The sequence below is a fragment of the Cheilinus undulatus genome, linkage group 9, assembly GCF_018320785.1.
Source record: "Cheilinus undulatus linkage group 9, ASM1832078v1, whole genome shotgun sequence".
In the NCBI taxonomy this organism is placed as follows: domain Eukaryota; kingdom Metazoa; phylum Chordata; class Actinopteri; order Labriformes; family Labridae; genus Cheilinus; species Cheilinus undulatus.
The window spans coordinates 43991495-44015930 of record NC_054873.1 but is presented as its reverse complement, the minus strand read 5'-3'; the positions used below and the strand labels follow the sequence as shown (position 1 = coordinate 44015930).

At 39.7% G+C, this 24436-nt stretch overlaps 1 protein-coding gene across 1 annotated transcript in view; it reads left to right on the top strand.

Annotated features, from left to right (window-relative positions):
* The window catches only part of hsf4 (heat shock transcription factor 4), a 41248-nt gene extending 20770 nt beyond the window's left edge, over nucleotides 1-20478 (top strand). Inside the window, exons 5-12 of the mRNA XM_041796458.1 lie at nucleotides 986-1061; nucleotides 4979-5046; nucleotides 10867-10966; nucleotides 13137-13255; nucleotides 16136-16357; nucleotides 16475-16592; nucleotides 18427-18492; nucleotides 20389-20478. Of these exons, the coding sequence (XP_041652392.1) occupies nucleotides 986-1061; nucleotides 4979-5046; nucleotides 10867-10966; nucleotides 13137-13255; nucleotides 16136-16357; nucleotides 16475-16592; nucleotides 18427-18492; nucleotides 20389-20478 (859 nt within the window). The remainder of the gene's footprint in view (nucleotides 1-985; nucleotides 1062-4978; nucleotides 5047-10866; nucleotides 10967-13136; nucleotides 13256-16135; nucleotides 16358-16474; nucleotides 16593-18426; nucleotides 18493-20388) is intronic.
* The last annotated feature ends 3958 nt before the right edge of the window (nucleotides 20479-24436 follow it).

Sequence of the window (24436 nt, the reverse complement as noted above, 5' to 3'; positions counted from 1 at the left end):
AAGCTCTCTGCATTATAGAAGTAGGATTCATAGAAAGTGTTGTTGTGATTTTTAATAAGATTAATAAAAATATCAACATATAAATAATAGAATACCTTTTAGAAAGTCAGCACTCTCTATATCTCGCTCTCTTTTGAAAGCACCATAAGCCTGTAATTATAAATGGTCTTTAGAAACCCTCTGGGACCAAACCAGACATAACTTTGCTGAGGAGTCTTTAAGGCTCAAAGGGATTTTCAGCATAAAATCAGCATTGGCAGATATAATCTTAAAGTGTCAAATATCATAAAAATGAAAATGTCTGCTGATATCTGCCCTAAATATTATTAATAAAGCTCCAAAGTATAAAACAAACACCAGACTGTCTGTTTCCCCACTCCTCTCTCAGCTCCGCTTGACTCGGCCTCTCTTTGCCCAGGAGACGGGACGTTTTGTGGGCAAAACTTCTTGGCCGTGAGGTCAGAGTGAATGATTATAAATACTACTACACCCCTGATCACAAGTTTATGATCTTCTCTATTCTTGTGAGTGGTGTCAAACATTTGACAAGCATGCACATCTGCTCAAATGTTAAGCATGTGGCCTCATCACTGAGTCTTGGGGAAAAGTGTGCATGGCAATATTTACCTTTTTATCATTATTAATTCTTAGGTGTTCACTTTGGCCCACTTTAAAACATTGCAGTGTTAGCACAACACAACTCAGGGGAAATACGTAACAACTAAACATTTTTTTCATCTGAATCTGAACTAAACAAAGCAGCTACAGATATTAAAGCACCCCAAGGTTTCTGCAAGTTTCAGTCTTATTTGTTTTATCACAAAGGAAGAAAATTTCTTATGAACCAGTGCAATTCTGATCAACTGATCAGCCTATAAACCAAACTATCATTTCATTTTTCTCCCTGTAAAAATCATGAACATTTTTTATGGGATTTCTGATTTCATTTCTTCTTACACACCCTTCATTTCTCTTCCTTTGGCAGGCAGAATGAGGTGCTGTGGAGAGAGGTGGTGTCTCTGAGGCAGAACCACACACAGCAGCAGAAAGTCATGAACAAGGTCAGTCCTCATGCATTTGGGTTTGTGTGTACAACTCTTGTTCTGTGGCCTCCAACAACAAAACTGCCTTTGAAATAACCAGCCAGATACCTTTACTGTTGTAGAACTGATTTTTTCCCACTCATCTATCATTTATAGAAGGTTTTCTAAATATTTTTGGTGTCAATTCATTTGCACACAGTAATCTACTTTTCATGCATTTTATGTTTCTATATTTCTCTATATTTTTTTGTCTGTCAAACTCTATTTTGATGCTTATTTATGCATGGCCTTTTTTAAATTCTAAACACTTCCTGATGCCTTGAGCCCCAGGGCCATTACCTCACGGTAAACTGCCTGTAGCAATGTATGTCTACTGAGTAATGTGCATTATTAGACCTACCCTGGTGGGACTTCAACTTTCCCGTCCTGGGATTTACAGTGCATTCAGAAAGTATTCAGGGCTCCTTCACTTTCTTCAGTTTTGTTATGTTGCAGCTGGGGATGCACGATATTGGATATTTTGCTTTTAACTGATATGCAGATAATTACAGATTAATTTTAGCCTATACCAATATTGAAGCAGATTTTTTAAATATGTACATCAGACTTTAAACTTCAGTCCTTTGAACACATTTTAACATATAAGGATGAACATATTTGAGTATTTAAAACACACTGTACTTAAAAGATTGAGAATGAACAAAAAAAAAATCAACTGGTGTAGGTCACTAGGTCCAGCCTAAAACTTAACAAACTTATTAGAAACGAGGACAAAGATTTAATACAAAATGTGCTCATATTCACAGCCAAAACATCAGTGTGAAAAATATCAGCAGAAATTTTGATATCTGCCCATACTGATATCAGGCCAATGATATTGTGCATCCCTAGCTGCAGACTGATGCTACTATTGGAAGATATTTTTTTTTTTCCTCATTAAATCAACACTCAGGACCCCATCATGTTAAACTGAAAATAGAATTTTAGATTTTTTCGTCAAATTCATGAAAACAAAAATCACAAGGTTACAAGGTTCAGATCTTGGAAATACTACAAAAAAAAAATTCTACTGAACTGAAGGCTCCCAAGAGCACCGTGGCCTCCAAAATCTTCATATGGAAGAATTTTGGCACCACCAGGACTCTTCCAAGACCTGGTCATCTGACCCATCTGGTTTTTGGTTTTCTGAAGTAAATATACATCAACAAAACTGTGGCTGGTACTTTTCTTATTTTGGTGATTAAAATTGTATCCCAGGCACTGTATCAGGCTCAAAAGGACAAAAAAAATCTACAGCAAAAAAAAAAAAAAAAAAGAAAAAAGCTCCAAGTGGCAACCCATGTTCTTGAAATATGGAGCTAATGTGAAAATGTAAAAAATAAACTGCAGTCCCTTGGATGTCCACTAGGGGCTGGCTGAAGAGACACCACCCGTCACTTACATGCCCCATCATAGAATGCCTGTTTGTACAGCAATAAATATGTTTACGGGAGGTTAGAAAATAAACAAATCTGGTTGAAATTCATGTTTTTATAGGCACACAGTGCACCTTAAGTTTGCATAATTTAGGAACATGGCTGGTATGACTGTGAACCAGCACGGTGCCACTTTTTGTCAGAGTGGTTTTGGACCCACCTCTGCACCACCTGTATGTCCGTTACTAGGTTGCTCTTAAGTTGATATAAGGCTTCAAAAAGCTCATTCAAAAAACTAAAAGGCTGCCGTCACTCAGACTCAGAGGAGTAATAAGAACAAGACTTATGTAGTCAACTATAAAACGTTAATCTGGGTAAAATGCACTCAAGCAAAAGTAAGACTAGTAGTCTATAAATCTACTCAAATAAAAGTAAAAAGAAGATGGTTCAAAGTAGTGAGTATTGAGTAGCTACTATTGCCCCCCCAAAAGACTTGTACAGTGAAATAAGATCTTTTCTCTATTTGTTGTAACAACAAGAGAATCTTCATCTCTAGCCAGGTTGTTTTTTATGAGGTGTGCCTTAACTTAAAGTAAAATGCAACAGCTGTTGGGATGAAATGAGGAATCAGTCTCTCGTTATGTGCTACCAGGGATGTCCATAAACACGGATAAAGGGTAGAGCATTCTGGGACCTAGCCAATTGGGGGGCCCATGGAGGTCAGCAAAATCATGGTCCATTGTTAAAGTAATCTGTGATAACCATATTTTAATCAGGAGAGACAAATTTAAAAATATATATTTGGTATGGAAAGAGAATGAATTTCAACAACTTAAGTTATTTGGTGCTTGAACTCAACAGGGAGATCGCAGAATGATTGGTCCGAGTAACAGCAGAATACCCCCCCCCCCATAGGGTCTGGATACTGGTGGTAGCTTGAAGAATTGCAGAGGGCAGGTGGGTTAGGACTTGATGGCTCATGCTGTATGGGTGGTGAAGGGTCAAACAAGACATCAGAATGAGAGAACTAGGGTGAGGGAGAGGCATATTTAAAATAAGAGCTGAGAGATGATAGGCTAAAGATGAGAGAGAGGCATCATGTAATTGGTAAGATATAGCCAGGTGACAAGATAGCACATTTCCCAGTGACATCCCACAGACACTGGCAGCTTCAGCAAAAGATGGCAGAAATTTAGTGGTGGTGCGAGAGAGGAATAAAATAGAGTTTAATAAACATTGTCTTCCTGACTAGACTTACGTTAGAGCTTCAGTTTGTATTTAACCTGAAATAATAGTCACTCTGATCAAAGCAGAAAAAAATGATTTATGTATTTTTATGTATTTAGTACAGTATAGCCTTTCTCAAGTGTAAACCCATTTCCTTAAAACTGAAACACCTTTTTGTAATGTTAACAATGTGGATGGGCACACTGAACTAGACCATTTTGAAAGAAATGCAAGATTTCAGCTAAGCCATGATGTGCACAAATGTCAGGATATGAGAGAATAAGGCAGAAGGAACTGAAACAAATTTAAGGGGAAAATAAATAAATAATCGCAAAATAAAGGCAATGGCAAAAATGGGTTAAAAGTGGCAAAACTCAGCAGAGCCAAGTGGTGGAAAATGGTTTAAGAGTGGCAAAAATGTGTCTAAAGGGGACAAAAAATAGGATAAAGCAGCCAATATCAATTCCAAAAGGAAAAGAGTGGCAAAAATAGGTGGTTAAAATGGTGAAAAGCGGTTGAAAAGTGGCAAAAAGGTCAGCTAAAGTAGCAATAATTGGCTAAACTGCAAAAATGGGTTTCTTATGGAAACAAATAAAAAGAGTTGAAAAGAGTTGGTATGAGTAAATAATTTGAACATCGGAACCCAATACTAGCTTGACACTTTTCAGCTCTGAAATGAGGTAAACATTAGCCAGGATGCTAGCACCAATGCTACTGATCAAACACACAAGCATTGATATTATCAGTAAATGACAACAGGGGAGATCCCTGGATCAGGGGCCCAGCTATTTCTGTGTGCAGCCCTGTGTGCTACTGACCATCATGTATAATCAAAACCAAACTACTGGCCAGTTTCATGTCATTGGCAGAAATCTTGGACCTCCTCCTTTGCTTAAAAGTTAAATAAAAAGAAGTAAAATGTTCTCAAAAAGTACTAGTGCACAATAAAGCTACTAAGTACAGTAATTTGTGTAAATTTAAATACTTTTTACAGCTTTTCAGCTCTCTATGACAAATACCATGGCAGGCCTAGAATATGTTTTAATTCTCTAATATAGTCTAATTTTTTTGCCGCCATTGGACATCTTCCTGGATCGACGTACCAACAATCATATCCCTTAGAATCAGAAATTTTCACTGTTTATTAGTACATATTGTAATCCACAAACGAATGAACTTTAACCTTCCTTAAAGTATTCTCTATAAATAGACTCTGTATTCTCCATGTTTTATATTTGTGCATGTGTGTGAGGATGATGCTGATTCATGCTCTTCCTTTTCTCTCTTTGCCAGCTGATCCAGTTTCTGTTCAGCCAGATGCAGTCCAACACACCCAGCACTGTGGGCCTAAAGAGAAAGCTGTGAGTACACGCACATACACACACACAAAAGTACACACCTGAATGTACACACACAGAGCAGAGCAATCAACAAAAGTGAGACAAACAGGGCCACAGTGGGGCAGAGGGAAGGGCTGGCTCAGCTGACAAACTGAACAATCTAACTCAACACGCGCTGTGAATGGAGACAAGTGCTGAATCAGTCACTCAGACACAAACACTCACACGCTCACACATTCACACCCAGTGAAGGCAGAGCAGAGTGCATGACCCTGCTGCAGCCTGTGTGTGTAAAATGCTGGCTCAGCTTTGCTGCTGAGTGTGAACAAGGCCGACATGAGAAAGGAAAGGCACGCTCAAACATAAAAAGTGCTATAGAAAGTATATTTCAGGGTCAGTGTGCTGCATGGCAAAGGTACAATTTTGCACCATAGTTTAATGATGATCATGTATTTCCATCCGTGTTTAGTATCCACCCATAGTGATGACTCATGTATGTTCTCATTGTCTTCCATCAGCACTCACCTATAAAGTCAAAAAAGTGTCCTTCGCCTCCAGAGATTAAGACTCTGAGGGAGGCCATGCTTTGGTATAGAAATTGTTCAAGCTAAATGCTAATATCAGCAGGCAATGCTAATATTGGCAATGGACCAAATTCATCTGACAGCCATGTTCCTGTGGCGTCATGCTCAAGGTTGGAAGCTAGGGATGTAACGATTTTAAAATCTCCCTTTGTGATAATACCTCAGTAACAAGTCCATGGTGCTGTATTCGTTGCGATATCAATAAAACAAAACAGATCTCCAAATTAAGATTTGGAAAAAAAGTGACGTCAGCATTTATTAAACAACAATTGCACTTTAAATACTACCACATGTGCAAAAAAGTGATGCAGGTGTGCATTAGGCTTGAAAATATGAGCTTTTACTTTGGCTCCACTGTGTTCACAAACCTTCTAAAACCATCATTGTCCAACACTAAAAATGGCTGTAGGTCTTTGGCAATATATTCACTGATACACTTTTTGATCTGTTGAGCTTTCGTGCTGTTGTGGGATTTTGAACACTTCCTTAAAGGGGACATGTGCAAAAATCACTTTTTCAGGCTTTTCTAACAGAAATATGTGCCCCTGGCCTGTCCAAAATCCCCCTCAGGTCTCAGAAAAATTCATTCCCTCCCCTCATCTCTTTCTCTACCTTTCAGAAAATGTGTGCTAAAGCAAGCCGTTCTCAGATTTCCCTTCATGATGTCATGTGGGGAGTTAGCACCGCCCCCATGTTCAGTTGTCCCTCCCCACTTGGATCTTCCTCTCAGCTGCCAGCTGAGAAGAAAATCTAGAGGGCCACATCCATTAAGCCACATCCGTTTCCTGAGAGGGGTGGAGTCAGGGGCGGAGTCAGACAGCTCAATTACATTTAAAGCCACAGACGTTGAAACAGCCTGTTCTGGGGCTGAAACAGAGGGATTTTTTAACACATGAAAAAAATCAAACACTGTTTTTTCAGCAACAAACTTCACAGGCATGTTTTAGGGACCTGTCTCAAAATGGTTTAAATGTGTCCCCTTTAAGAGTCTTTTGGCCTGGCCAGAATCTGCTTATCGCATCTTTGCAAATCTTTTCAGGGTGATGATTTACCAAGTGGCTCCTCATTTCACACGTATCATGTGTGTCACTGCATTCTGGCGGTGTCTGCATGCTGTTTTTGTTTATCTGTCACCTTTTCTCCTTTCTCATTTCTATACACCAGGAAACCAAACTGCTTTCACATGTAAGATTTTACAGTTGTCAGAGCCTCCAAAATCTCAGAAAGGTTCTTGCTCACCACTTGAAGCATCCGCCATTCTGGCACTGTTAGATCAACCAAGTGGAGCGCAAAGCATGATGGGAAAGGGCCAATGGTAACTGTAGTTCCTGCTTCTCTTCGCTCTGCTCAGCTAAAAAACATAACTTTTGCCCTGAAGACCAGTTGTTCGTCACATGTCTAGGATGGTATTGAGACTGAAATACAGCAAAATTAACAATACTGTTACACATTATTGGAAGCTGGTACTGTTATATACGAGATTGTTTGCCATGTAAATGTAGAGAATCTGACCACATTTCATATTTGTTAATTTTCTGATGGAGAAGCAACATAAATACAATTCTGAGAGACAGTTTTACTTGACGGAGAAGGCTTTGCTCAAAAGATGCTCCCCGGGTTAGTCAAGCAGCATGCTTTGACTTTCCAAGGGGCACAAGGGTAGAAACCCCCATATGGATGGATACATCTTTGACAATGCGTACTGAGTACAATAAAATGAGTTCAAAAGCAATTAATCCATAATAGCATAAATCTGAATATGAAGGTGCAACAAGCTTTGTGCTATAAATGAGGAGGCTGGGGTGGAGGAGGGTAAGCTTGGCCAGCAGCAGCAGTTTGGTGCATCAGCATTAATGCAAGCTGGGGATGAGTATCAAAATCCGGTACCAACACATCCGATACCTACGGGGCTGCATTACAACACAGATATCAATACTTCATTTTGACGCTCTGCCACCCTATGAAAGGCAAGAAATACATGCATGTTTGTGTGATTTATGTGTTAAGTTAGACCAGTTTCCTTTTATTATCCCATGTTTGACTGGCATCTTATAAAGTTATTTCTGCAAATCATTTATGACACCCAGACAGCTTTTATTCTCCCGCTGACTTTCAGCATTTGTTCTTTCCCCTCAAACGTATTGATGCTGGCACTGTTTAGGCACTGGCACCGTGTAAAAAGTATCGATTTAGCATCGGTACCAGAACAAACCCTAACAATACCTAACACTAATGCAAGTAGGAATTAGAAAGAAGTATGTCTTATTACTAGTATTGAAGTATTGTCATATTATTATTATTGTCAAATACACCACTGTGTTGAGAGAAAGAGCTGTGATTAACATCAGCAGGCTGTCAACTGATCATAGCTGGAGGTATGACAGCCGTGTCCTGCATGAACTAATGCTAGGCTTCATTTAATGCAATAGCTACCATCATATCAAAGATAATATTAGCATTCAGCCTCTCCCAAGTTAACATTTGTGTTTGATAATCACAGATACAATAGAAAAGGCCCCTATTAAATAGATATTAAGATTGACAGAATGCAGGAATTCTGTTAGGGATTCTTCGGCACTCTTTGGACTCTGAGTACAACTGCACTGTCTTTAAACACACATAGCACGAAACATGCTAACGCCAGGTGTGGCATTATGGGCCTTGTCCACTTTGTCTAAAGGAAAGTGAGATAACAGACTTTCCTTGCTGATTTTTTTACTTGCTTGTATTAATTTATATTACAGCTCTGAGTGCTATTTCCCCTCTGAGAAAATTAAAACTCATTATTGTTATTGTGCAGCTATTATATTTAAAGTCTTAACCAATCATATCAGGCCATTTAAAGCTGCCCAGGCCTATAAAACAAGCACGGGGCCCTCACACGCACATCATGAAGGGAAGAGACTCAACTCTCACAAAGTAAAGTCAGATAACTCAAAGTTTTATTAACACCTTTCCTTAATCGATCCATGACAGAAACTGCATCTGCTGAGTCTTGTCTGATTTCAGAAATCGATTAATGCATTTAATGACTTGACAAAGCACAACAAAACAAAACAGGAAAGCCAGGAGTTAGTGCTGAGTTTACCTGTCTGATCTTTAAACGCAAAAATCAAGCTATTTCTGATGATATGAGCTCATAAGAAGACCTATCAATACTCCCCCTCTCTGTCCCCACTGCCAATAGCTTATACAGAATGACTTATTCATCTTTATCACTGAAAAAAGAAAAGAATCATTAATATATGACTAACATCTGATTAATATATGACTTGTAAGCGTCTGCACATTAACAAACAGCTGTCTTTAGGCTTTATTTTCAAACATGTCCAGCATTTCTTTAAAAACATATAACACACTAGTCTACATGTCTACATGGAAAACCTGTCAGAGCTTTTTTATATTAACAGGCCCAGCCAAAAACATGGGCCAGTTGAAAATTTGTAATCCTGGCACCACACCTGAAACACACAGGCTAGCACCTACAGCCCATTGTTTGCAAACGATTTGAATGTAAAGTATACATACTCAACTGTTCACATGATGCCTCTGGTCCATGACTAAATGGTTACATTAACAGGTTAAATTATGACATGCTGGTTGATATGGTTTGTGAGGTTCCAAACTACTAAAGCTAATTAGAGGATCATTATGTATTTGCATGCTGGAGATATATGGATTTGATGACATCTCTAAGCGTCAGGCATTGTATCAGATAGTCCTAAGAAGGGCTAACTGGTCTCTTTTTAGCAGAAGACTGATGTATGAACTAGGGCACTCTATGGTGAGAGCAACAGCTGGTGAAAGTAGGCAGCTGGGATGATGTGTGGAAATGGGAAGGCTGCTGGTCTCACTGTTTGAAGTTATTGTACTTTGAAAACATTATTCAAAGGTGGGAAAGTTACATAATTTTGTTTTAATGGCTTTGCTTGAACCTATGTATTTTCAGTGTTATTTTGGGGCCTTTGACTTCATTAGATAGGGCAGCAGAAGAGAGACAGGAAATTAGGGAAAGCGAGGGAAGACATGCACAAACATCGGGTTGTGAAGCAGCAACCAGAGTGTCGAGAAGTGTAGTCACTTTATTCTAAACGTATCTATTTGTCCCTGAGGTGAAACACTCTGGTTATTTTTTTGTTCTTACAGCATTTTTCTAGCTGTGTGGTTCTATCTTCAGTTACATTGGTATTTTCATTGATGGACTGGTGCAGCGGTTAGCACTGACACCTCACAACAAAATGGTTCCTGGTTTGATTCTGTTCTGTGTGAATTTAGCATCTTCTCCCAGTGTGTGCTTGGGTTCTCTACAGCATTGGTTTCTTAACCTGGGGTCCAGGAGGCACCAAAGATCTTAGGGGGGCGCAACGCATTGTGTGCTCTGAGGCTGCCAAAATTAGATTTGCAAATATGAACTAAAACCATGTAAAGCAGTTATTAAGTAGTTTATATAAAGGTATTTTGATTAAAAAAAAAAAAAAAAAAAAAACATGCATAGGCCTTTCAAGGGTTTATCAGTGAAACGATTAAAATCTCTGTTGATTTTTGCTGGTAGTGTGTTTTATTCTCTCTTGGGCCCTGGGGGGGCTTCACTTTTCTAAGTTAAGAAAAATTAATGTCAACAACTTTTACTAATGCCAGTCTCGTGTATTGTGTCTCTGACTACCAAACACAAATGTTAACTGAGTGGAGCTAACATTACCTTCTTTCTGATGGTCTTATCAAACATGTTTAGATTTGTCTCTGAAGTCTCTAAATGTTCATTAAACCTTTTTAAGCCTGGTTTAACAACCAGATCTCTTTTTTAGGGACACCTAGAAAATAACAGTACGTGATAATTTTTGAGCCTCCTACTGTGACAGGAACAGGGCCACCATGAGGAGCATGCTTGTCATTTCCTGGCCAAAAAGCTTTCCTCCCATCACAAGCTAAGCTGGGCTTGTATTTGCTTATAAGCCATAATTTAGGAAAAAAAAAAAAAAGAAGAAGAAGAGTAAGAAGTTAACCTTTAGCAAATGTAGTCAAGCATTTGGTCTATGTATGACACTGAGAGTCTGAGTCATATAAAGCAAGATAAACAGCATCAACATCAGAAGTCTTAACAGGGGTGAGTAGATGAAGTAAACTGGATAAAAGAGACCTTTCAAAATAATTTCAACAAAAACAGCCATTACCAACCTTGACGGACGTCCTTCCAATAAAGCTTTCATCTAGTTGCTCATATGATGCCATAACTGACTGACACAAATGTTCCCTCCAGGCCCCTGATGTTGGATGATGGCTCTCCCAGTCCTCCTGCCTCTAAGTTCAGCCATAGTCACCCGATGGAGGCCATGCATGAGACCTTCTACATCCAGTCGGTAGGTAAATAATGAATGACAAACCCAACATCATTTTTAATGGGCTTTAAACTCCCTTGAGTTTAGTGTAGAAAAATCATAGTTTGTTTCTTGACCACATCTTTAACTAGAACTTTTACCTGACTGTTATAATGCCTCCAATTGCCGGACGGTGAGAGTAGAAATGTTCTGAACAAGGGCTGACCTTAAGGACTTATTACCTTCACTTTAAGCTCTAAAATGCAAGACATTTGTCCTGGAGTCAGAGCAGATATCTGTGCAAAGTTTTAAGAAAATCCCTGTAAGTGTTCTTGAAATATCACATTCACAAGCAAGGGATGAACACGTCGCCCAGTGACCCTGATTTTTCCCCAGTGACCTCCAAAATCTAACCAGCGTATCCTTGAGTCAGAATGTTTTTATGTGCAATTTTGAAAAAAATCCTTGAAATTTTGTGTTCACAAGAATGGCTTATGGGTGAAGTTTTGGGTGGACAACCTGAAAATAATGCCAGCAGATTTGGAAGCATACCTGCCTTTTCCAAAAATGGATCTCCCTTATCTTTACTGAACTGCAGCCTCTTTCAGTGATGCATCATGCTAGAAGCTAAACTCACTACAGTACTGAGCTGCTGACCTTACACACTTAACACAAACTGTGCTGGAAGCCTCATGCCATAAACATAAATTTAAAGTCACTGGTTGGCTTTTGCTTTTTTGGCTTGGTCATGTTGGATTTACATTTAATCTTTGTTAATTTAGCTAACAGACATGTCTAAATAATCAATTTATTCACTATTTTAAGACGTTTAAGCTACATCAAATCTTTAAAAACGTGTTTTTCCCATATGTTAGTATGTGGGTAATCCATCAGTCCTGCTTTGTTGTTTGATCACCACTAGAGGGAGGCAGTGTGCAATGATTTGAATGCTTATATGCTGCACCAGTGAGTGCGTTATACAGGTCATGTGAAAAGCCATGGGATGACTAAGAATTACACTTTGTATTATAGTTTGAAAGAAAAATCCCATTAAGCTCTTTAAATCAAAAGTGCTAAAACTTCAGTTGCAGTAAAGTTAACGGATGAGCAAAGTGCATCAGCTGAAGTGATGTGATAAAACACATTTCTCAGGTGTGATCATACATGATCCTTGATAAACTGTAAATACTACACTCCATTTCTGTTACCAACAAGATGTGAGTTAATCCAATACACTATATGGATGAAAGTATTTGGCCACTTAACCATTGCAAAAACAGGGACTGTAATGACATTGTATTCAAACAAATGTACTTTAATATGGAGCTGTTCCCCCCTTTGCGGCTATACCAGCCTCCACTCCTCTTCTTCAAGGTTTTCCACAAGATTTTTGGTGCAATTTTGTGCAAATTTGTGCCCCTTTATTCTGTAGAGCATTTATGAGATCAGGCACTGATGTTGGATGAGAAGGCCTGGGTAGCAATCTCCATTCCAGTGCATCCCAAAGGGGCTTGATGTGGTTGAGGTCAGGGTTCTGTGCAGGTCAGTCAAGCTCTTTGTCACTAAACCGTAAATAGTATCTTTATAATCCTTGCTTTGTTCACTGGGGCACAGTTATGTTGGAATAGAAAAGCAAAACTGTTGCCACAAAGTTTGAAGCTAAAGTCCAGAATGTTTTGGTCTGCTGAGGCATTAAGATTGGCCTTCACTGGAGATAAGAGGCCAGGTCCAAACTTTGAAAAAACAGCTTCATACCATTATCCCTCATCCACCAAACTTCACAGTTGGCACAGTCCAGTCAAGAAGGTAACTTTCTCCCAGCATCAGCCAAACACAGACTCACCCGTCTGACAGCCAAACAGAGAAGCATGATTCATCACTCCACAGAACACGTTTCCACTGCTCCACAGTCCAATGTCTGTGTGCTTTGCACCACTGTATCTGATGCTTGGCGTCAGATAGAGGCCGCAGCATGCAGGCATGCAGCTGCTCAGCCATAGAAACCTATTCCATGAAGCCGCATTGTTTTTGTGTTTACATAAGTGCCAGTGGAAGTTCAGAACTCTTCAGCTATGGATTTAGCAAATCATTGGTGACTTAACACACCATTGACCCCACTCTGTGAAATGGGCAGATACAAAGAAGCAGGCCTTCAATGTTAATGTGATTAATGAGCAGAAACACATCACAGTCTTCTCCTCTTCCTCTCCAGCCATCCAGCGACACTGCTTCCTGCTCTACCAGTGGGCTGACAGGAGGACCAATAATTTCAGACGTTACTGACATGTCTCAGGCCAGCATGGCTCTCCAAATGCAGACTGATGAGACCAGGTGAGTAATAACAATTATATTTCCCTTAACAAACATTATGACTCATCATGACTACGGAGTCATGATGACGGATGACTTTATCTGCAGAATGTAAAATGTATATTCACACTGTTGTAAAAGACAGCATGAATATCTGCTAAGACACAGGGCAATGTGTAGAATGAAGTCTCAAATGTCATGAAAAAGAACACTGAGGGCCAGATACTCTAAAGAATAGAGCAGCTTGTTGTGTGTTTTTAATCTGTACACATGGCAATAAGACCATATTTGATCCACAGAACACAGGCAAAGGGGAAATCTACGCTACTGCACACAAAGTTCATGCAGACTGCTCAGCTGAGCAAACAGCACCCTGTCCCATTTGCATGCATGCAAATGACGGAATATATTAGAAAATCTGTGCAAAATTAATCAACACATATGCAAACTAGAATGGCCGTCTGAGGCGGCAGACCCACGCCGAAGCAGCGCCATCGAGGAACTCACGCTCCTATTGATTACTATGGTGTTCAAAATTTCGAAGTCAGAGAAAAACCGAACGGGTGCGCGGATCATCACCAAAATGTAATCGATTCTTCCCTGTCACTACCCCAATATTCCCTGAAAGTTTGGTGAAGATCCGACTTTCCGTTCTCGAGTTATCTTGTACACATACAAACAAACAAAGATACGGAACCCTTTACATAACCCCCTGCCGATTTCATTGGCGTGGGTAATAAACCAACAACTAAAACTTATCCACAAAAGCCAGCACTAATTGCTGTAGGCAGTAAAAGTGGTACAATTTAAAACCAAATGAAACCAAGTGTTAAATAAACGCTATCTCTTTCTCTTCCTCTCTCCCTCTTGTTCCTTCTTTCACCACCTAAGGCTGGCCTTAAACTGGAGGACTTGCTAAAACTTTTAAGACTGACATCTAAAACCCTCTGCCATCTAAAGACAATTTGTCAGCAAGTTGTTGAGTTTTTAGTCTCAGACTGAGATTTTGCAAAGACTTTGGGTGACTAACTACAAGACTAGAAACAATTCCTTTTGGGATTATTTCCCATCATGCATCTGGTGGAAATTCACAACAACAATATTTGATCAGAGAAAAAGATGTAGAAGGAGATGAAGATTGCATTTGAGTTAATATCTCTTATGATCCGATGTTTTTAAATCATTTACATAAAGTAGAAACGAAAGGGAAGTCTGACACTAAAGCAACTTTGTGTGTTACTTGAACAACTGAGGACATATCCTGGAAAAATTTCAGAATAAAAGTACTGTATGTCTCACCACAGAAACAAACTGATCTGGCTTTTACTTTGAAAATCCCAGTGGAGGTTAACCCTACCTGGTGTGTCAGCCTGGAATGAATTGACAGACAAGATACACAAACAGCAGAGCAGAAATCTGACTGCAGCTCTGAGCAGAAATGTTTTTCAATGTCTTGAATTCTGAGCGGACATTCAGCTGCTCAAGACTGATCTACGTTCACGCTCATGTTTTGAAAAATGAAGTGATTTAATGTCCTTATTCACAACACCGGCTGCTATCAGTTGTGAGTGACAGTTGCGTCACTGAGAAACACAATTTGCATACAACCAGACTTAAGATTTACAACAATATCAAACACATTTGATATGATCATAACGCCAAGACTGAAGAAAGACAGAAAAACTGCTCACATTGAGTCTTTTGATCACCATAGACCTAACATCTGATCAAAACACTCATGATTTTACTCTGACTTTGGAATTTTGTCTGCGACTTTGAAATCAGAGGAAAAGTCATTATGTGTAAGGCCGCCTTAAGTCCTTGGATCCAAAGATAAGTTTTTTCTCAACATTGATGGGCTGTGGAATCAGTAGGACCTGGATATGAGTCACTTTAGAATAAAGCATTTCTTGATAAAGGAAAGAGGATAATAGCCAGGTATATCTTACTCAGTAGCCTATTTTTGTCTGCCTGCCATAGCTTTTGTCTCTACATTGTTAGAATGAAACATCTGTGACTCAGGACCCATGCACTGTCTGGTACATTGCGATGTTTTGTTTTTCAGCACAAAAGTAGTCGTAGATATTTCATCATGCTGTCAGACAGAGCAGGAGCAGGATAGGCAGATCTTTCTTGTGTATTTGTACTGTTTTATTTCATTATTCTTTAGAAAGGCAGAGATCGAGCAAACATGGGTGATGGAGGGGTTGCCATTACACAGATATTTGTCGATGTATGATATAAACAACATAACTCCTGATATGATTTGGTTTTGCTGTTTAAATCCCAGTTTAAACCAAAGATTCACCACGTGACCAGCAGTCTGAGCCGAGGTGTTGCAGCTTGAATAAAGCTGTACGATGCAGTCGCCTGTGATTCAGTTTTTCGAGTTGCAGACAGCAAATAAATGTGAACAAGGAATATAAAATTCTAGTTTTCATGCCAATTGTGTTATATAAAGTAATGCTATTAATTTTGGAAATGATTACAGAATTTTTTTTCTCATTCATCATCATAATAATAATAAGTCATCACCATCATAGGGTGGCAGTGAAATTTCATGGCACATATAAACACAAAATGTATGTGATAAGATGATAGCACATTCTTTAGTGAATATGGTGCAAAAGAGGAGCTAATAGCAGACACAAATCTCAAGCAGATGCTGGTGCAGTGCAATCATTCTCAGTGGGTCTGCCCCTCAGTGTTGTGAGAAAAGTATGATCAAAGTGAGTCATTGGGTTTATAAGAGAACTGTTAAAAACAAGGCAAATAGAACCAAAGTGACCTATGTAATATTTTATTCCCTACCTGATGTGTACACTGGTTTTACTGTGTCCACCAGTAATCCACTGCTAGACAGCACTGCATGTCTCTAACGATATTTGACTGCACCCACAGGGAGAAGTGCATGATGTTGATCAAAGAGGAGCCTGTAAGTCCAGGAGTGAGAGGTCCAGGGAAAGGAGGCGCAGTGGGGGGAGGAGAGGCTGTAGCATTGACCTCCTCCTGTGAGGTGTGCTCCTCAGAACCTCCTGTCCTCCCTGTCGCAATGGTCCAGTCAGTTCTGGAGGGGAGGGGCTCTGTGGTGGAGAGGAGGAGTAAGAGACCTGCTCTGGACAGGTGGGTGGTGACACAGGTGGACTTTAAAGAGACACAAAACAGCTCTGATAGAAGCGGCCCCATGTGTCTGTGTCTGCATGTTATTATCCTAATCACGTGTTATGTTTGTATATGAAGAGTGGAGGTTTCAGATGCTGTCGAGAACGTGGATATGAGCCTGGAGGAGCTTCAGCAGCTGCTGCTCAGGAGCCATCAGCAGAGTGCTGTGGAGGCTGGGTCCAGTACTGTTATGGATGTGAGTTCTGTGTACGGGTGCAAAACATACCAAAAACAGACTTTACAATGTAATTTATTATGGTACTTTTATTTCAAACAAGCATTTTAAAAAATTGTCATTGTAAAGATGTCTGGCCTTGATGCTGTGCCTGTAAAAAGTATTCACACCCTTGGATGTTTTACTCTTTTACTGACTTTATAAATCAATCAAGGTCAATATAATTTTAATCTTTTGACACAAAGAATACCCCAAAAAATCTCTTTAATGTCAAAGTGAAAACTGATTTATAACAAGTAATGTCAATTAAATAAAAATATGTATTGTTAAATAAGTGATTCTATAAATATTTACCCCCTTTAAAGTGACTGACCTAAGTCAACAGAGGTCCAGCCACTTGGTGCTAGTAGTCTCACAGTTAGTGAAATGGGGATCACCTGACTGCAGTCAATGTGTCTCAAGTGACTGTAGTACAAAGACACCTGTGTCTGGAAGGTCCAGTCCCTGGTTAATCAGTATTCATAGCTACCATTACACCATGAAGACAAAAGAACACTCCAATTCTCTCAGAAAAAAACACCCAACAGAGTTCAGTTAAATCCATCATCAAGAAATGGAAGGAATTTGGCACATGTGTAAATCTGCCTAGATGGGGCCATCCTCACAAACTGAGTGAGCGTGCAAGAAGGAGAATAGTGAGAGAGGCCCCCAAGACACCTATGGCTGCTCTGAGGAGTTACAAGTTTCAGCAGCTGAGATGGGAAAGACTCTGCACACAACAGCTGTTGGCCAGGTTCTTCCCCAGTCAAAGCTTTATGGGAGTGGTAAAGAGAAAGTTGAAGGAAACTCATATTTAACCTGGACTAGAGTTCACCAAAAGGCATGTGGGAGACTCCATGGTCAAGTTAAAAAAAAAATTCTTTGGTCTGATGAGAGCAAAATGGTGCTCAGACAAGACACTAAACATGGCATATCGCCACCAACACACCATCCCCACTCTGAAGCACAGTGGTGGCAGCATCATGCTGTGGGGATGCTTCTCGGCAGCCAGCCCTGGGAGGCTTGTAAAGGTAGATGGTAAAATGAATGCGGCAATACATAGGAAAATAATGGAGGACAATCTTATTCAGTCTGCAAGAGAACTACAGCTTGGGAGAAGATTTATTTTTCAGTAAGACAATGACCTGAAGCAAACAGCGACAGCTACACAGAAATGGTTTAAAGACAACAAGGTGAATGTTCTGGAGTGGCTAAGTCAAAGCCCAGACCTCAATCAAAGAGAGGGTTTGTGGCTGGACTTGAAAAAGGCTGTTCACGCCTGCTGTGCATCATGACAGAGCTTGAACAGTTTAGCAACGAATGAAGTAAAATTGCAGAGTCCAGATGTACAAGCGTGGTTGAGACCCACCCACACAGACTCAGTGCTGTGATTGCAGCCAGAGGTGCAGCTACTAAATACTGACTTGAAGAGGGTGTTCATATTATTATGTTATTTTCTAGAAGTCTGTCTTCACTGTAATAGAAAAGAGGTTTTTAGTAATTTTTTGACAATAAAAAGGCTAATCATATTGACCGTGATTGATTTATCAAATCAGTCAAAAGGTCAAACATCCAAGTGGGTGGATACTTTTTATCGGCACTGTGCATAATGGTATTGAGGACTCCTGATGATATCTAAGGAGGGTGAAGGGTTGTCCTATTTCACAGGGGAAGATTTCACCACAGCCCCTTCTAACTCATTTTTAAGGGGCAGGGAGCACTCCAAAATGAGGGGTAGAGGTTAAACTCAGCCTATGAGTTAATACCAAACTGCATAATGACTTTCTCTTACTGTCTTACCTCTCTCTATCTGCAGCCCTTCAGTTTAAGCCTGCCTCTAACAGAGTGGAACTTCACAGAGATGGAGTCTAACCTCAAATCAGTGAGTACTTTTACTTGAGTACTATAGTTATGTACTTTTTCAAATTCAGGTTGGTTAGTGGCATACAAGGACCATGTGGAAATTGTGGTTGACTATCCTTACAGCCAGATCTTAGAAGACAGCTGCATGGACATGGCCTTGCAAAGCAGATGGATATGCCTGTCTCTGTGTTTCTCACTGGTGAATCCATCTTGCAAAGCTCCCATCTAAACAGTTTGGGCCCGGTTAGAAGTGATAAGACCAATCAGCAACAAGGGGCGCGGCAGAGTCGTGATGTAAGCAAGCAGCAAAAAGAGGCCAGTGCAATTATGGCTGAAGACATTGGCATGGATGCTGCCGGCGCCATTTTATATTAGAACTTGATGACATTTCTTTGTTAAAAGAAGAACAAAGAACAGCATTAAGTTGTTTTCTTTCCAAAAATGACAAAAGTTGTGTACTGCCATGTCTATAGTTGTCATGGTTCGCATTACGCAGCTTTCTATGGAGTTTACTCGTTGGTAGCAGCACAAGCTCAGTAGCGGCTATGCCATGTTTTGTTGTTCTGATTGGCCCGTAAAGATGTGATGGACAGAACTATCATCCAATCACCTTCTGAGTTTTTTTTTTTTTTTTTTTCAAAGGCTCTGCCCTTTCCCAAATGCTTAGTATTGAAGGTTTTCCAGATGCATGTGTTTCACATGCTAGCGTGTCAGGTTAGCTTGGACAGACATGGAAATAGATCCTTTTATTGTCTTTATCTCTCACTGTGTGCATGCATTAAAATAAGACGCTCTTTTCACTGTGTTGGTGACAAAATGGATGTGACATGTTGGGAGTGGCCTAAAAGGCAGAAAAAGAAACAAGTCATATCCTAGTCGGTTTCCTACTCAGTAAATTATCTCATCAATTCAAAGTGAGGAAAGAACATAATTCTTTGGCATAATAAACAGAAACGTGTTGAAGCTTCATCCTAGAGCGGCTTATGTCTCCTTTATCTCTGTCTGGTTGCTGCTAGGCTGGTTCTGTCCCTGGTTAGAGCAAGCTGCTGGTTTTTGCACCTCCTGTCATAGTCTGATCCTCACTCTGATCATCCATCATACATTTTGTTCCATTACCACAAAGATAGTCTGTAACCATCTTCAGGGGCTTTTGCACCACTTGGAGATGTTATTTGCCCATAAGGGAACTCTGATGTGGAAGCTATTGGATTTTATTTTATTACATTATTTGATCATATCCTCAGTGCTTTCCCTGAATATATTCCAGTCCAAACATATCTTCCTATTTGCTCTAGCTCTTCTGACATGCACAAAGAAATGACTTAACCCCTCAGGGCTCAGCTGTCAGACTGCCTCTGAAGTGGTTCCTCTCACATCCACTGTTTTTCTCCTGTCCAAATCACTTTACTCCTCATTTTAATTATTATGTCTTTTTTGACTACTTCAATGGTTGATAAATTTTGCCAACATAGCTGTGCAACTTAGACAGTGTTTGCCCTTTTTCAGTTGGAAATATGACTGAAGACCTGCAGTTTTATAAAGCTTCAGGCTTTCATTGCCTTTGATCATTAAAACAGTGGAGAGCCATTGTGCCCTCATACTCCCTGTTGTTTTAACTGGACTACACTTCATTTGGAGAAGTGATGGCTTGTCAATGCACACACAGAGACCTTTAAATATTTGCTAGGTTAGTAAAAGTTACAGTGGTTTTTACAAAAGAAAATTTGAAAATTTGATTTGTTTCAGTTTTTCTAAGAAATCAGTAAATTGAGGCTCTACTTTTTTAAACGGGGTCTTCTTCCATGAATAACATCTTTTCAAGCTTCAGCAGCGCAAAAAAGAAAAAATTCAACCAAAGAAATAATAGGCACCAAGGCTGTACTATCTGTTATAAAACCAAGGGTTAGAGGTGAAGGTACTGAAAATGTGTCTCATCCCTTCTCAGTACATGTTCCAGAACCAGGAAGCAGAACCCTTTCCAGCTGCCGGCTGCGAGGAACAGTGATCAATCTTTGATACGGATGGTCTTTTCTGAAGGTAAAAATCTCCTCCTTAGGTCCTATCTACTCAACTGTTTCTTTCTTTGCATTAGCTGTTCGCTCAAACAGCAACGATATAAAGTTTTAAAAAAGGCTTCAACCAATGTCAATATCCTCTGAAACCCTGCGTGCACTTGTGAGGACACTGTGGCATGTTGGCTTTCTTAAAACTTGCCCAGACATTTGGAAAATTTACTTTGAAACTTTCAGAAATGAATTTTCAGGAATTTTTAGGAAAGTTTTGGTGAAAGGAATTTTTGCATTTTCACAAAATTCCTCAGTAATGACTAAGAAATTTCCTGGAATTTAGGGAGATTTTAACCTTGCAAAGCAGATGGATACTCTCGTTTCCGTGTTCCTTACTGGTGAATCCATCTTGCAAAGCTCCTATCTGAACCCTTTGGGCCCAGTTAGAAAGTGGCAGGACCAATCAGCGTCAAGGGGCAGTACTTTCGGGTGCGGCAGAGTCATGACGTAAGCAGCAGTGACAAGAGGCCGGTGAAATTATGGCCAAAGACATTAGCGTGGATGCTGCTAAAGCAGTGATTTTCAACCACTGTGCCGTGGCACACTACTGTACCGTGAGAGATTGCCAGGTGTGTGGTGGGAAATTATTCAATTTCACTTAATAGGTTAAAAAAATATATTATTTAGCCACTGCATATAATTGTGGCAGTAGGGAGCGCAGTCTTTACTTTATTAATTCAAGACAACAGAATTAGTGATACATGATAAATTTGGCGATGACGAGAAGTGCGACAGCAATGGATGTATTTGAAAAACGAAAATGAAGACTCTGACCAGGTCCTGGTCAAAATTCTAACCCAGATGACATGCTAAGTGTGAGTGGTGCTCAAAAGAAGCCAAAAGTGGTGGCTGTACAGCGGAAAGTACAGGCAATTTTAATGAGAAAGAAGACTGAGAGAGCTCTCAAAGTTAGCTACTTAGCTGAACTTGTAATGAGTCATTTTGTAACAATTGTTGTGGTGTGCCTAGGAATTTTTCTTTATCTAAAAATGTGCCGTGCCTCAAAAAAGGTTGAAAACACTGTGCATAAGTGTCAGTTTTATCAGAACTTGACGACATTTGTTTGTTAAAAAAGAACAAAGAACAGCAGTGAGTTGTTTTCTTCTCAAAAACGACAAAAGTCGTGTAATGCCATGTCTACAGTCGCCATGGTTCCTGTTATGCAGTTCTCTATGGAGTTTACTCCTTGGTAGCGGCTACATCACATGTTTGTTGCTTTGATTGGCCCACAAAGATGTGACAGACAGAACGTTCATCCAATCACCCTCCGAGTATTTTTTCAAAGGCTCTGCCCTTTCCCAAATGCTGTCTATGGAAGGTTTACCAGATGGATGTATGAAACACATCCATCTGCTGTGTCAGGTCAGGGGCATTTTTTAATGTTTTGGGAATCTTTCATTATTCTAAAGGGAGTTTTCCAGGATCTCCAAACTTTAGTGGAAATTTAAATCTAATGACTGCCTGACACACACTCAAAATGTGTAAAATTACAGAATATTTTAAATATCTATATTTTTGTGGGTTGTTCAGTGAGATAAGCCTGTAGTCCTCATATGCAGATATAATCTTTTGGTGAAAAATACTTCCTGTTCAAGACAAGACTTAGGTTTTAAACTTATCAGGCCCTATTGATCCCAAGAAAGAGTAGAAACTAAAAATGCATTAGAAACTAAAGCTCAGGTCTCAGGAGGATAAGCAGCTCCCCTGAAACAGGGACTTTCTGCACAAGCTTATTCTGGTTTTAGTGAACAACCATGTGTGATTAGGTGGACTACAACAATAGGCAGACTCCTGATTCTGTTTGTGTTGCTCAACCCCGGTCAACTTTTTTTTTTTTTTTTTTTCTCATATTTTCTTGCTTTGTCGTTTAGGGTCTTTTGGAGTGGCCACATTTACCCCATTCAGACAATGCATGAACAGATTCATAAGACAAAATGAGGAAGAAAAGCTGTTAAAGAGGCATCACTGGCCTCCTAGCTTGTGGCTAACTTCCCTCATTTATATTGCCAATGGTTTCACTGCACACAGCATGTAGGGATACCAGCTTTTTAAATAATAAATAAATGGATTATTTTCATTAATCTTGCAAAGCAGATGGATCGGCCAGTCTCCATGTCTGTCATCATGCAGATCCATCTTGCAAAGCTTCGATCTGAAACAATCGAAAAACATCAGAGGAGAATGAGGTGGTAGCTACGGTCATGGTTTAGTTTTACTTGAAGTGACAGCAATGGCTGCCGTGTAGCATTTACCTTGAATGTAGCTGTAGCTGTAGCTGTTGCATTTTGAACAGTTCGACTTCAGACATGCAGGTGTCCAATCTTTTTTGGTTTGAGTGAAAAAGCAATAATGGATGTTTATTTCCAGTTTATGTCAGAACCCTTATACAATCCCTTCTAAAAGTATTTGAACAGTGAGACCAATTTTTTTTTTATTTTTGCTGTAGTCTGAAAACATTTGGGTTTGAATTCAAAAGATCAATATGAGAAAATAGATCAACATTTCAGATTTTATTTCCAGGTATTCACATCTGGATCTGATACACCACTTTGAAGACAGCCCTCTGTTTGAACCAACCCATTTTTTGATGTGAGCAAAAGTATTTGAGCATGTGACTGACAGGTGTGTTTTTTGACCAGGTGTGTCCTATTACAGTGATTATTTACACAACAAATAGTGCTGAATGTCCGTGTCAGAATTGGGTTTTGCCTTTGGAGACTGCATTTATAGTTACAGGTGTAGCCAACATGAAAACCAGAGAGCTGTCTGTGAGTGAGCCATTGCACAAACACTGGCCATAGCCAGTACGACCATTTGGAATGTCCTAAAAAGAAAGAAACCACAGGTGTATTAAGTAACAGATGTTGAACGGGTAGACCAAGGAAAACAGCAGCAGTTGATGACAGAAACATTGTGAGAGATGTAAAGAAAGACCCTCAAAATACTGTGACATCAGCAACAACCTCCAGAGGACAGGAGTGAAGGTATCACCATCTACTGTTGGCAGAAGACTTCCTGACCAAAAGTACAGAGACTACACCAGAAGATGCAAACCACTCATTAGCAAGAGGAACAGGAAGACCAGGCTGGAGTTTGTCAAAAGTACAGATATCACCTGCAGACATTCTGGGACAAAGTTTAATGGACTGATGAGACAAAGATGAACCTTTACCAAAGTGATGGAAAGACTAAAATCTCGAGAAAGAAAGGGGTATTCATAATCCCACACAAACAAGTTCATCTGTGAAACACAGTGGAGGTAATGTCATGGCTATGCTGCATGGCTTCTTCTGGGACGGGCTCATTAATCCTCATTGATGATGTAACACATGATGGTAGCAGAAATGAACTCAGAAGTCTACAGAAACATTTTGTCTGCCAAGTTAAAGAAAGATGCAACCAAAGTGATTGGGAGATCAAGATAATGACCCAAAACAACACAGGAGTTCATCAGAGGCAAGAAGTGAATCTCCAGACTTGGACCCTATTGAGCATGCGTTTTACCAGCTAAAGAGGAGATTGAAGGGAGTGACCCCACAAAACAAACAACAACTGAAAGAGGCTGCAGTGAAAGCCTGGAAAGCATCACAAAAGACGAATGCTACAGTTTAGTAGTGTCAGTGGGTCACAGACTTGATGCTGTTATTGCAAGCAAAGGATTTGAAACTAAATATTAAGTCTCATTCACTTTAATTTATTTTAAGTCAGTCTGTTCCAATACTTTTGCTCACCTAAAAATTTGGTGTTCCTTTACAAATAAAGCTATCTCCTAAGTTGTTTATCAGATCCAGATGTAAATACCTGGAAATAAAAGCTGAAATGTTGATCTCTCATCTCACATTCAGTTTTTTGTGTCAGACCCAAACATTTTCAGTCTACAGCTAAAATAGATGACCT